Consider the following 14599-nt stretch of genomic DNA (forward strand, 5'->3'; position numbering starts at 1 on the left):
TTCAAAATAATCAAGTATAAGGGCTTTTACATTCAATTAAAAAGTTGAAGGACTTTATAAGAAAAAACAAAAAGTTGGTTGGTTTTTTATGGTATTTCCCCTTAAAAAATATATATGTGTGATCTTAATAAAAAATTCGGTCTAATTTAGCTTATCCAGTTATCCGGACTCAAATGCAAATACGAGTACAATTTAGGTCATTTTCTCTTTTTAGTAACTCCTAGGTTTCTGATACTTTCTAAATACTTAAAATAATATTCAGATTATACATATTAAGATTGATGTTGTTAACGAGTATTTTTATCGAATTTAGATTCTCCGATCATCCAATTCCAAGCCAAAGATGAGTATTAGAATAGATGAAACTTAGTAATTTTACACAAACGCCATATACATCGTATTTTTTCAAATATTATGTAACTTATTGTACCAATGGGTGTTTGGGATTCCTTATGAAAAACTCCTAATAATTTTTCAATAAGTTAATAAGTTATAAAAGTGTAACTTATTAACTTTTCTTTCTCAGACCATAAATAATCTCAAATACCTTATTACTTTTCAAAAAGTTAATAGGTCATAAGTTAGTGAATATTAGCAATCTCAAACCTGTATAACAAGTTTTATTAATGTCTATAATCAATTGGCTTTTGTGTGCCTGTTTTAGTGAGTCAGACACAAATCGTTCTTGATTCTCATCAAGAACATCTTCCAGAGGTGGAGTTGCAATAATATTGAGTTGATTAAAAGAAAACTAAAAGTTTGGATCTTTGTGGATGATGTAAATCTGAGACAATCCACAACGTGTCAATAAGCGGTTCCCCAAAAACCGAAACTTGATTCTATTTGGTTCAAGACGACCGGATCAATACTGAGACGAAGAGAGGAGAGGGGAGATGGGGTGGCTACTGCTCTGGGCAGTTGTGGTGGTCACGGTTGTGATTAATCAATAATGATTTGCAAGTTAAGTAATCTATATACATCTCACATGGTCAGTTTACATAAGAGTGAAATAAGCTTGTCAAGCCCAAGGATATATTAATATATTCCAAGTTTGAAATCTTAAAAACGAACACACATTTGAAACAAACCAAAAATATTACTTTATTTAAACTGATTATTGAAAAAAATAATCGGAAATCATATAAACACAAGTTTAGCTCTATTAAGTTTACATCGAGTGAGTTGAACTTGGTTTCTTACTTTCTCTCAAGCTCTAAGTCTAAATCCTAAGTTGTGCTTGTCTATAATATAATTATTATGCCTGATATAATTATTTATAACGTTATCATATTCTAATAGACCTTGATCAGCTTGATGCATAAGAGACTCAAACTTGTTTATTAAATAAGCTACCATTAAGTTCGAATAAAGTAAACTCATACATTTTGAGAGCTAATAAAGCGAAAAAAAAAATATTTTAATTATTTTTACCTTTTGATTTGATAATGGATTTGACTGCATCACTATCCAAAACCAAAACCCCCCTTTGAAAAAGCTTTACAAAAGCCATGTTATAATCATTTAAAAGCAAATTTTGTGTAAAATACACGACTCACGGATATTTGATGAATCAAGACCTACTCAACTCTACCAGATTAACTCACCAAAAGCTTAAACAAACCTACTATCTATATAATTATGATAAATTTATTTAATATAGCATATATGTAAGTAGATAAAATAATATTTTGTAAGTAGATAAATTTATTTAAAATATTATTTTGTGAAAACTTATGTTAAAAATAAATAACTATATAACTATAGATAATTAACAACTAATAAACGGGCAAGTTCGAGTGAAGAATACTCAAAAGAGCCAAGCTCAAGCTCAAGCTCTTTTATAATAAACGAGCTGGGCTCAGGTTACACACCGCAAAATGTTACGTAGACATTTTTTTTGCAAATATATTGCAGAATACAGATAAGATTGAATGTTCAAATGCTTAACAGAAATCATAGAATTTTAAATCTTCTCAAACCGAATTTATAACTGTTTGACTAGAGAAAACACAAAGGTTTGTTTTTTACTCGCTAACACGGGCTAGAAATTAAGGGCATAACCACAGGATTAAGCTCCATCTGGCTGGATAAACGGATTGTCAATCTCCTCGGTACCATCAGTGGGCGAAACAAGCATGACCGCAGTACCCCTGCAAACCTGCAATATACATATAAACAACTATTAAATTTAGTTCATTTTTTATCACAAACACTTTTATACTTCAAGTGATGTAGCAGGTAATAGAAAATCATACAATCAAACCAAGTTGACGGGTTTGATCGGTGGTCTTCAGTGGATCTTCGACATCTGTAGCAATTCATATATAACCCTTGTCATTCTTCTAATTCCAATATATACTTATTTAAAACCTAAATTAGAAGCAACATAATGTTATAATTAGTCATAAACTTGTTACCTCTAAGATACTCCACAGCTTCATCCAAAACAAGGTTTAACAGCTGATCGTATCCCTTAAGCGTCCCCGACACTAAGTGAGAAAATAATGTCAGTTTGTTATAAAATAAGTAATGATCATTTTCAAGTACTTTTATTCAGCTTCAGTTATATTTTTTTGTAAGTTATATGTAACAAAATAGCAAAACATGAATATGTATTTGTTAACCTTGTCTTCCACCAGTGAGCTTGACCTGGACACCCTTGTCAACAAACTTGGCCAAATCCAAAACTGTTTCCTTCCTTCCTGACTGAAACACATACATATTACAAAACACGTAAGATAAAAGTGAAAGATAATTAAGAACATCTTTTAGCACTGCTATCCGATTTTTCATCCAATGAAATAATTAAGAACATCTTTTAGCAATGCCATCTGATTTTTCATCTAATGAAATGAACTTTACTCTTCTAGGATCACAGACTATGCAGTCAATATCGGTGATATATTGGTGGGATATGGTTCCCATGTGAAATATCGATCAGAATATCAGTACCAATAATATCGGCGATATTAACCGATATTGGACCGATATTCCCGATATCAGTGTTTTAAGTCCTAATTGTCATTTGTTAGTGTTTAATGTTAGTGTTTCAAGTCTTAATCAGTTTCAAAAGGTTGCAAAAGGTTGTTAACGGTAGGAGAGTATACTGAATTGTAAGTGTTAAATTGCTATATATATAAATTCTGCATGATATTAAATTACTGATATAACTGATATCTCAAATATCGGTCCTGATATCCGATATTTTTCGGCATTAACCGCATAGATCACAGATATACTGACATTGATTGGTTAAGAACCTAAACATGTTGTCAAGAACAAGAAACTACAAGAAATGTTATCTTGCTTTTTTGGAGAATAAAAAAAAAGCTCATTGTTGACTAAAAGTTTTAAGTCTTTTTGATTAAAAAATGTTATCTTGTGTGTGAGTGCGTGACCATATAGTAGGAATGATGTGTTTCAAGTTATGTTCTATTTAGCTGGTTGACCAAAATGAGGATACCAGAGGTTTCATCAGGGTGCGAAGGTTTGGAACCTTCAAAACTTTCACTTTCATCTAAAAATTTCTTGTGCATATATGAGCAGAAGTAAAGACTAGAGAAGAATATTACCATTGTATATGCTGCTACCGACTGATTCCAACTGAACTGGTCCTTGCTGAATCTGAAGTTCATCATAAGACCCAAGTCATAAAATTAATCAACATAAAGAAACATAAACATAAAACTCTCTTTTATTCTAAACAATTCTAAATTTGTCTCAATCTGTTATATTCACACCACAATTTTTACAGCATATACATAAATCAAACAATATAATTTAATATATCTCATCATTATATAGAAAAAAAAGTCAGTAAACCCTAGCAGTCTACAATAATAATAATAATAATAATCTCATGATCAATCCTACTCAACAGGTTATTCTGATGTTATAAATCATGTTAAAATAAGAAGCAACAAAGGTAGCATACATACTCCAATTTCTATGTTGTAATTGAAATTAGTAATTAAATAAAGCATGAAACCCTAATTCAAAATCAGAGTTCACTTCAATAGTTCAATTGACTCCAGATATTCATTCTGGATTATCAAAATCAGTGCTTACTATAGTTCAAACACACCGATTGTAATGCAAACACAGTAGTACATAAAACCTAAAATCAGTGCGGCTCGTATGGTGCCAATGAGCATGTGTATACTTAACGTTTGCGTTTGATCTATAGCTACAGGAGTTGTAAGTAAGTGAAAGTATATTAATTAATTAGGGCACAAATAATATTACTACTTACGGTTAATCGGAGACAGAGGATCTCCGGCGGCCGGACAGAGTATAATTATGATTAAAATTAAAAGAGAAAAGTGGTCCGATTGAATTAATATAGACTCCCAGTGTTTCATAACTAGTCCTTAAAGTAACTACATTTTAACTTTTAAGTTTCCGGTTTACCTCCCAATCAAGGCTCGTGATTTTAAGGTTCGATGGACCATCATAAACAGACGCCAGCGTGAGGCTAGCCCACTTGGTGGAATCACTTGGATTTTAGAGTGAATAATTAAATTCCTTCAAACGATGCTGGAGGTGGTGTGCTGTTCCTAAGTACGCTACTTCATTTTCCTTATTTCTTCATGGAGATGTCACTATACATATTACATCACCATCTCTCTCTTTGACACCTCAATCTCTCGTTTCTACATCACCCAACTTGCAATACCTTGTCGTTTCTGAGTCCACATCACGTGTCGTGAGGGCCTAGAGACATTTACCACATAAAATAAAAGAAAAAAGTGGGAAGAGTAAAAAGTGGTTCGACTGAATTAATATAGGCTCCCAGTGTTACATAACTAGTCCCTCAAGTAAGTATATATTACCTTTTATATTTCTTTGTTTGGCTTCTAATTAAGCCTTAACGATTTTGAGGTTTGATATTTTAATGACATCTATTAGAAAGAAAAGAGGATATATGATTCATGAGTGCTTAACATAGTGACAACATGCTTAACTTTCATATAGTGTTTTTTTATGCGGTTTAATTGTGGTGTCGTAACATATTTGCAGTGTTATATTGGAGATTAAATCCATCCAACTATTATTATGTTTTGAGTTTTATCTCTTGTATTGTATCATTTGCTAATGCTTATCGCCAAAAGGATATGTTAGCAAATAAGCCAAATAACAAAGAATAAAGAATGAAGAATTATGATATAACATAGGTTGAGTGATGAGGTGAATGATGGAGGATATGGTGAGATGGAGGGGGTGAGCAAAACCAAAACTATAATAGTATTAATAAAAAAATTGATTGAAATTAACCATAATCGAACAAAGCAGACGGTTATGATTAAGTGAATATGATTGTAATTTAGTTATGATTAGACCCATATAATCAGCACATAACCTAAACACCCTAATACTAAAATAGAGAATCATGGTTCTGGCACATGTGCAAATCAATTTCGAATCAACATACATTAAAAAAGAAAAAAAAACTTTGGGTAATGAATTTGACATTAATTATTATCTATAGGAGAGGACTGGGCATCATATGGGTTTGACGTATGACTTTCAAACTATATGGCAACATCACCCATCTCATATGGGTAAGGTGCAAAGGTTGTCACATAAGATTGTTTCGTTGTTGGCCATTGAAGAATTAAAATGAATTAAAAAGGTGGCGGCTATGCCAGAGTCTGTTGAGGCGTGGGTGAAACTGTTGTTGTTACCACGTTGCACCTTACGAGTTTTCAGACCTTCTAATCGTCAGCAACGCAGGTCTGGCAATAGAAAGTCTGAGCAATGCCGAATTATTCAACGGTCGCTATCCGCTTGGGGTGACCGTGACGGTTTCTTTGAGCTCCTTATATCGTTTTTTAACCAACCCCTAGGAGATGCCCCGGGTGGTGATGCGTTTGTACCCGAGTCTGACAACGCCGGGTTGGGCGCCAATGTTAACCAATGTTTGCGAAAAGTTGCGGACGGGCATTTCACTGCTGCGGTCAAGGTATTATGCTCTTCAGGGGTTGCACCTTTCGGTAAGGATACTTTGAACGCTTTGTTGTCTAAGCATCCCATCATGGCACCTCCGATTATGCCTGCTTCCTTGTTTTCTGAGTCTCCCCTTGTCGTGGACGTTGATAGTGTGCTTGGGTGCATTAAGTCTTTCCCTAAAGGGACTTCGTGTGGGCGGGACGGTTTGCGAGCCCAACACATTTTAGATGCGTTGTGCAGAGAGGGGTCTCCGATTGCGGATGGTTTGCTCAAGGCTATCTCTGCGGTGGTTAATTTATTTTTGGGGGGAAGGTGTCCTAAGGTGTTGGCAGAGTTTGTTGCGTCTGCCCCACTTACGCCGTTGCTTAAACCGGACAATGGGATTAGACCTATTGCCGTTGGGGCCATTTGGAGGCGGTTGGTCTCTAAGGTGGCTATGAGGGGTGTCGGGAAGGAGATGGTTAAATACCTCGGTGACTTTCAATCTGGGGTGGGAGTCCCCAGTGGGGCAGAGGCCGTGCTTCATAGCGCGAACAGGTTTCTAAATCAGTTTCATTCGGATGGGTCATTGGCTATGCTTACTGTTGATTTCTCCAATGCCTTCAACTTAGTAGATAGGACGACCCTTCTACATGAGGTTCGGAGTCAATGTCCTTCCATTTCTCTTTGGGTGGATTTTTTATATGGGCAGTCGGCTAGGTTATATGTGGGTGATACTTTCATTAAATCCACCACTGGGGTTCAACAGGGGGACCCTCTTGGGCCTCTCCTTTTTGCCTTAGCTTTGCACCCACTTGTTCACCAAATCAGAGATCGGTGCAAGCTTCTCTTTCATGCTTGGTACTTGGATGATGGCACGATTATCGGGGATACTAGAGAGGTAGTCAAAGCATTAGATATTATCAGGTCTGAGGGGCCTCGTTTGGGTCTTGAATTAAACGTTAAGAAAACAGAGTTATTTTAGCCAACATGCAATGGGGTGAAGGCACAGGAGGGGTTGTTCCCTTGCGGGATTGGAAGGCCGGTGCTTGGCGTGAAACTCCTTGGTGGTGCTGTAAGCCAGGATGCGGGGTTTATCAGCAGTTTGGCTATGAAAAGGGCATCTAGCGCTGTGGAACTGATGAGCTGTCTCCCAAGACTTCGGGATCCTCAATGCGAGCTTCTTTTGCTTCGCTCATGTATGGGAGTCGCCAAGCTTTTGTTCGGTTTGAGAACATGCCAACCTATGTATGTGGGGGAAGCTGTTTCTATATTTGACAATGGTCTTCGAAGGGCGATTGAGGACATCGTGGTTTGTGGAGGTCCGTTCTTTGGGGATCTCCAATGGAGGTTGGCGTCACTTCCGATCCGTTATGGGGGGTTGGGTCTCTGTTCGGCCGAGGATGTATCTACATATGCTTTTGTGGCTTCGAGAGCACAGTCATGGTGTTTGCAAGACCATATTCTTCGGGGTTGTGATATTCATAGGTTGGACTCTGATTATGGGTGTGCGATGGATCGTTTACGTACTTCACTTCCAGATTTTGATCTTAGCGGGTTCTCTAATAAGGACACCGCCCCCCCTAAAGCCCAACATGTTGTGGCGAGTGCCTTATTTAGTGGAATCGTCAAGAGTTTAGAAGTGAAGTTTGATCTATCCCCTCGCCAAAAGGCGGTGTTTGAATGCCTTCGGGCTCCTCGGGCTCAGGATTTTCTAACGGCTATCCCCATTGAAGGATTAGGCCAACGTATGTCGGGTTTGGAGTATCGGGCTATCCTTAAGTACCGGTTAATGATCCCTATGTTCCCGACGGATGAACCTTGCCCAATTTGTCGCAAGGTCTGTTTGGATTCTTTTGGTGACCATGCGGTGCATTGCAAAGAATTGCCTGGCTTTAAATACAGACATGATCTGGTTAGGGATGTTCTGTGTGATGTTCTTAAACGGGCAGGGATTTCTGCTAAAAAGGAGGCCCCTGTTAACTTTCTCACGGATCCTATTGAAGGGATGTCTACTTTACGACCAGCTGATATTCTTGTGTTCGGGTGGGCAGGGGGGAAACACGCTTGTGTGGATCTTACAGGAGTGTCTCCTCTTGTTGGGCTCAGGGACCGTGGGTTTGTTGTGGGTCAGGCTGCGTTGAAGGCTGAATCGGGCAAAGTTGTTAAACACGAGAAAGCTTGTTTAGATAATCAACATGTCTTTCTACCATTTGCCTTTGATACATTTGGTTTTCTGGCTCCAGAGGCTGTGAAATTTTTGAGTAGGGTTCAGCGCGTCGTACACGGAACCTCTTCAGCTTCTAGGTCTCAAAGCTTCGTTTTTAGCAGGATTGGCTTTGCTGTTCAAAAGGGGGTTGCGGCGCAGCTTGTTGCCCGTTTGCCTGCCACTTTATTGTCATCGTTTTATAGTAAATTATATAAAACTTCGATTATTGAACGCTAATTAAAAAGGTTCTACGGTACTTGTGGGTAGGTGTTGTCAGTAATTTTGTGGTTTGCTAGTAATTAAGGGCAGAAATGAGATGACAGTACATGATTGATCTATGCATAGGTAATACCTATAAGTGACCCTTACCCCTAACAATTGAGAAATTTGGTGTTGCCAAGCCCCGATTGGGCAAGTTGGCGACACCATATTGGTTATTGACATTTTTTTAATGTATTTTTTATTTTAATTCTGATATTTTAGCACACATGACGAAATGAAGCCGCTAAGCCACCATTAGGCATTTTGTGGCACTATATTAGTCTACGTTGTTTAGGCTATTTTTGTACTTCCGATAATGTGATAAAAAGCGACTGAATTTGCGTAGACTTATCGCATTTTGTTTTAACTCCGGTATTGTAACGAAAACCAACCAAATGCCGATTATTCTTTTTAGTTCCAGTACCGTAACGAACGTGGCGTAAAAGACATAATTTGCGTAAACTCACCGTCTTAATGCCCGAGATTGACAATACCCAGGTCTTCCTAACGCCCATTTTTTACTGACTGGCGATACCCATTGATACACCTCAGTTTTTATATATATAATTTAATTGTTTTATTTTTCAATTTTAATTCCGATATGATAACATCATAACGCAAACAATCGAAACCGGGCGTATTCGTGTGGTCTTACAAACCCAACGTCAATATTAACAACGCTAGGGTCAATCACCACCACCGGGTAAACCCCTAGTTAAACATTGTTTTGTTGATTGATTGTGGACTTGGTCCCCTATAATAATAATAATAATAATAATAATAATAATAATAATAATAATATTCCTGGCTACGCGCGCGCGCACACACAGCGGCCGATTTTCTTTCCGATCGGAACCCTGCCGGAGATACTGCTGCTCCTCCGTGGCCGATCAAACCGTAAGTTCCAACTTAACTGTTTCCCATTATCAGTCAACACCCAACCGAATGCACACACTTATTAGTTCTTCACACATATGTATTAATATCATTATCCCCTTTTAAATTAATTAATTAATTAATTAATAGGCTGATGCTTCTTAGGGTTAACTAACATGATTTTAATATATGTGTGGATGTGTTTGCTATGGAGTAACAAAAGGTTATTATTACTGTTTAATAAGCTAGATACATTTCTGTCATGATGATATTTGGACTCCTAGTTGTTACTGAATTTAAGTCAGTTAAACACGATGGTATCATTCTGTTTCTTTTTCCGCTGTAAACAATATACTACATTATAGTTCGTATTACCATACCGAAAAGTTATGAAAGACTGGAGAACATATTGTAACGCCACCATTCTAGAGTGATACCACTCCACCTTATCAGCTGGTCGACCCATCTGGGCCCGGTTAATCAGGACTCAGGAGTAAAGGTTTAGGGCTGAATTGACGGGGGCATTAACTGCAACATTGTGTTTAAGTGATTAAGCATTCCATTTTATGTTCTAGTTCTCTTTGTCTTGTTATTTTGATTATCGAGTGATTCTTGCATCGGAGATTAGCCCCTCTTGAATCGGGCCCGTTATCTTACTTTTTTCAATAAAATCATTCTTTCATGTCTTAGTATCGATTCATGAGTCTTTGATCAAACCCCTTTATGTGTTTTTTAATTCTTGAAAAGAACTCTTGACCAAACATGAAAAAGATCAATCAGAAGGTCTTAGGAAAATGTATGCCGTTTAGTTTAGACCAAACATGAAAAAGAGTTTTAGGAAGTAAGAAAGTGAGTGCTCTATGCAAGTGTTATACCAAAACGGAATAATCACATCTGAAATGTCAACGGGTACATACACAGTTGATGTATGTTACTATTGAGAGGAAGTTCATTTCTATGTTTTCATGAAAAGTGAGACATTTAATCATTAATGTAGATGATGAATTGTTGTTTCACTGAGAGGAACTATATGCACATCGTCTCCATTGTGAATCAATGTAAATTTACATACCGTTCATTTACATGTGCATACTGCGTAGCATAAACTTTCTTCTGTTGGTTAACTTGTTTTGCCAATAGGCTGAGCTTTCAACCTGTTTAACTGATTCATTCATAAGTAAATTTGTCAATTATATACTTCCAAAGTTCTCTATCATATTTACATTTTTTTTATTAAATCCACAGATGGAAGGCGATTCAGAACACACTTACCATATTGATGGTACTGATACAGAGTATATCTCGGGGCTTAGTACCTTACTGGCCGCCACAATACAAGAAACAAAAGAAAGTGTTTCTCAAATAGAGTATCTTTTCTGCAAACAGTTATTTCCAGATTTTCAATCAAAATTGAAAAAAATATATTCTGAAACAAAGAAAGCTTCAGAAGATGAATGGAAAAAGAAGGAAACTGATCTGATGCTCCAATTAAAAACACTCGAATCTGAAAAACAAAAGCTTTTTGAAGAAAACCACTTTTTAAAAACGGAAAACAGCAAAATGAAGAAAATCCCTAATGATCTTGAAGAAGAGCTGAAAAGAAAGAGTAAAGAGATAGCAGAAAAACGAGAGTTACAAAAAAGCTTGCGTGAGCTTTTAGATTCGAAGGGTAATATGGTAAATGTCAATGAAAAGAGGATGAAGGAGCTTGAAGAGGAAAATAAAGATTTAAAACTGAATCTTGAAAGCAAGTGTAGGATAATTGAGGAAAAAGAAGAATCAAACTGTGAGTTACGTGAATTGATACGGTCAAAGAACGCGCTCAACCATCAAAAAGATGATGAATTGGCCGACCTTTCTGAAAAACTTTTAGTTTTAGAGAATAAGTTGAATGAAGAAAAGGCGCTTCAAGAATCATTGCTTATAAAAATGAGAACACAAGCTGCTGAAGTTTTGAAAACTAAACAGCTTCTAGATGACTGTGAAACGAAAAACAGAGCATTAACAGATCAGATACAACAGTTGTTCGAACAAAATGAATCTAACGGTTCAGAACTGGTGAAAGTTAAGCGTGAATTAGAAGAGGTGCAAAAGGAGAAAAGATTGCTTGAGGTGCAAGTAAAGGGTTTGGATGAAGAGGTTGAAAAACTTCAAATGGAAGTTAAAGAAAGGTGTAAAGATTCAACAGAAGGTTTGGAATTGCATGGGAAATTGCTTGAACAGATTAAGGGCAAAAATGGAGAGATAAGGATTGAACAGCAGAAAAGAAAGGAAGTTATTGATGCTTTTAAAAAGCTTAAATCTCAGTACAATTATTTATGCTCAAAAGCAGGATTAACTTCTGAGAATATGATACATGGCAGTATTAGCAGCCCAATAATTAATAAAGACCAGTTAGTTTCCGATCAGAATATATTCAATTCACCTGGTAATTTTTCTTTCCATTTCTATTGGTTTTAATAATGTGTGTTTGTTCGTTTAACTTTAATCGAACTGAGTAACAGACGATCAAACACGGACAATTAACGAAGGAGGTTTATTTGTTCGTTAAGAAAATGAACGCGTTCATGTTCGTTTACGCTCGTTCGCCAATAGTATAAACAAACGCTCCACGAACGTAAATGAACATAGATAAACTAACACAACACAGAAAACACCAATTAAAAGTAAACATGAACATCAATATGTTAGGCCTAAAAATTAAGAAAACTCAACTAAATTGTAATGTGCATAAAAAGTTTTATTGGACATATAAACGGACTTAAACAAACGTAAACACGAACATAAACAAAATTAAATGGACGAACGTTAATGAACATAAGTGAACGAAGGAGACATGTATTCATGTTCGTTTATTTAACTAAATGAACTAAAAGTTTTGACCATGTTCATTCATTTGTCAAATAAACGAACGGTTCGTTAAAAATTTTGGTTTGTTTCATTTTTTTTTTAATTATCGTTCGGCTGGAAGTTCGTTTGTGCTCATTTATTTAATAAACAAACATAAATGAACTAAAGTGTTTGCTCATTAGTTTAAGTTTGTTCGTTTATATATTCATTTATAATACCTGAATCAATCTATTTGTAAGTAAACGGGTTTAAATCGCCACCTACAGTTAACTAACTACTTCTCATATATCATTACAGTTATGGACACGAAGTCTCCAACTAGCCCAATGCTTGCTTCTGAAGCAAGTAATCATAATACAAACCAACAAAACCTGAACGACAAAAAAGAAACTAAAATAAAAATAATACACAGTTCAAGCTCGAGTTCACCAATTGTAGCTCAACCCGAAAGCAGCAGTAAAAAGACAAACTCATTATCTGGATCAAAACGGCCCGCTTCTCATTGGCGAGACACGAGGCCCGCCAAAAACAGAAACGGTCCCGACCCGCATGATGATTTTCTTGATACTCCATTGGAAAACATCAAAGAAGACTTGAAAAAAGGAGTAAAAGAAGAGACTATTCATCAGCTTCCGGCCCCCGCTCCCAAAGACATGAATATTGACAGCACCACTGATGATGAAACGCAGGACTTAAACGCTGACCCGGGCCCTGGCCCTGGCCCACAAGGGACTGAGAAGAAAAGTTTTAAGTATGTTGAGCCTGTTAGAAAGAAAGCTGAGAGGGCTAATCTTAAAGGAGTTGAATGTAAGCAGTGCAAAAAGTTCTATGATGCTGTTCTTCCTGATGATAACAATAATAATAAGCAGAATCTTCGGTGTGAACATCATGAAGGTGTTTCTAGGCATCGGTACAGGTTTGCGCCTCCTTCAACTCCTGAAGGTTTTTGGAATATTGGGTTTGAATCTGAAATGTGATAATAGTATATTGAATTTTAGACTGATTAAATTTGATTTGGATACACATAATGAACATTTTTGAAGTAAAGATGGTGTTCTTTGGATTTTAATTTTGGTTATAGTGCTTATAATGCTGTGTTCGATTATGTTTTCTAGCATATAAATAAAATCAAATAATGATTCTTGGTGCCAAAAAAAACCTGCCATTAATCAATGAGAAACACAACTCACTTTATAGTATGAACCCTTTGAATTGAAGAAATACTTTCAAGTTGTAAACATGTTATATGGGAGTCATAAGTTAGTTTGGCATGCTGTAATAAATGAGTTGTGACATCTGCCCAATCCGACCCGACCCAGGTACCCGTTTTCGAATCCGATTCTTTTTATGATTTAAAATTTGATTATTAATCTTTGTAAATTTAATATTAAATAAATCTTATATATATATATATATATATATATATATATATATATATATATATATATATATATATATATTTTTATATTACTAATAATAATAATTCCTTTCCGCCGTCCCGCCCCTTTTTCTCTCTTGTCGCCATTCCGCCTCTTTTTCTCTCTTGTCGCCGTCCCGCCTTCCTTTTTCTCTCTTGTCGCCGTCCCGCCCCTCTGCTTAACCTTTATGCCTTGAAACCCCTTTTTCTCTTAACTCTTTGCTTGTCCTTTGGTTCTTCCCGCCTAAGGATGTCTGCGCAGCTCCACGCGCCAGACTCCTTACAAGGAAGTCTGCGCGAAGACCAACTGTTCCTGCGATACGCGAGGCGAACTGTTCCCACAGCGCGTTAAGAATGGTAGTTCTTCCCGCGGCGCGCTAAGGATTATAGTTCTTCCCGCGGCGCGCTAAGAATTGTAGTTCTTCCCGCGACGCGCTAAGGATTGTAGTTCTTCCCGCGACGCGCTAAGGATTATAGTTCTTCCCGCGGCGCGCTAAAAATTGTTCTCTGTCTGCCTCCGCCCTCGCGCGCGCTCGAAGTCTTCTCGCGCTAGACCTTAAGTCTTTTCTTCAGTTTAGGTCAGCCTGTATGCTTTTGAAATATCTTATCTTTTGTAAGAGCACTGTAGGTCAGTTCCGACGTCTGTCCGAAAAGCCACTTTCGGCGCAGCATGCGCACCAATCCTATTGGTTGACAGAAAAAGTGACTGACATAATCTTTTGAAATCTTCTTTTGCATGTCTTGAACAGTGTTTTATCTGACACCTACCATGCTTTGATCTGTAACCTGTCAGCTTTTCCCCATCCCCTGCAGCTGCCGGCATATCTTTTGATATCTTTTGCTTTTGTTTTCTTGTGCTTTTTAGTATCTTTTGCTTGATTTGATAAGATCTTTTCCCCTTTTCAAGGGATTGTGTTCCCTTGGGTTTTTCCTATAAATTAAGCTAATTTCTTGTTTATTAACACTTCACACACTAAACTTAAACACTCCCCAAATCTCTCTCCCTTTGCTCTCTGCCGTAGTTCCTCAGCAGCGCCACTCCTCTCTTTGCCACCGTG

At 37.0% G+C, this 14599-nt stretch overlaps 2 protein-coding genes across 2 annotated transcripts; one reads left to right on the forward strand and one right to left on the reverse strand.

Annotated features, from left to right (window-relative positions):
- Positions 1-1829: 1829 nt before the first annotated feature.
- LOC143536440 (sm-like protein LSM7) lies at positions 1830-4314 on the reverse strand. The gene is made up of 6 exons (XM_077030427.1): positions 4253-4314; positions 3573-3624; positions 2625-2706; positions 2418-2489; positions 2256-2308; positions 1830-2158 (listed from the first exon to the last, which is right to left on the reverse strand). The coding sequence occupies exons 2-6, from the start codon at positions 3573-3575 to the stop codon at positions 2069-2071; spliced, it is 300 nt and encodes a 99-aa protein (XP_076886542.1). The 5' UTR covers positions 3576-3624; positions 4253-4314; the 3' UTR covers positions 1830-2068.
- A 6205-nt stretch (positions 4315-10519) lies between these two features.
- Positions 10520-13157, forward strand: LOC143536441 (protein gamma response 1-like). The gene is made up of 2 exons (XM_077030428.1): positions 10520-11702; positions 12422-13157. The coding sequence occupies exons 1-2, from the start codon at positions 10520-10522 to the stop codon at positions 13099-13101; spliced, it is 1863 nt and encodes a 620-aa protein (XP_076886543.1). The 3' UTR covers positions 13102-13157.
- Positions 13158-14599: the final 1442 nt, after the last annotated feature.

The sequence above is a fragment of the Bidens hawaiensis genome, unplaced genomic scaffold (assembly GCF_021521415.1).
Source record: "Bidens hawaiensis isolate Kalapana, Puna unplaced genomic scaffold, B.hawaiensis_p1.1 tig00010809_1, whole genome shotgun sequence".
NCBI lineage: Eukaryota > Viridiplantae > Streptophyta > Magnoliopsida > Asterales > Asteraceae > Bidens > Bidens hawaiensis.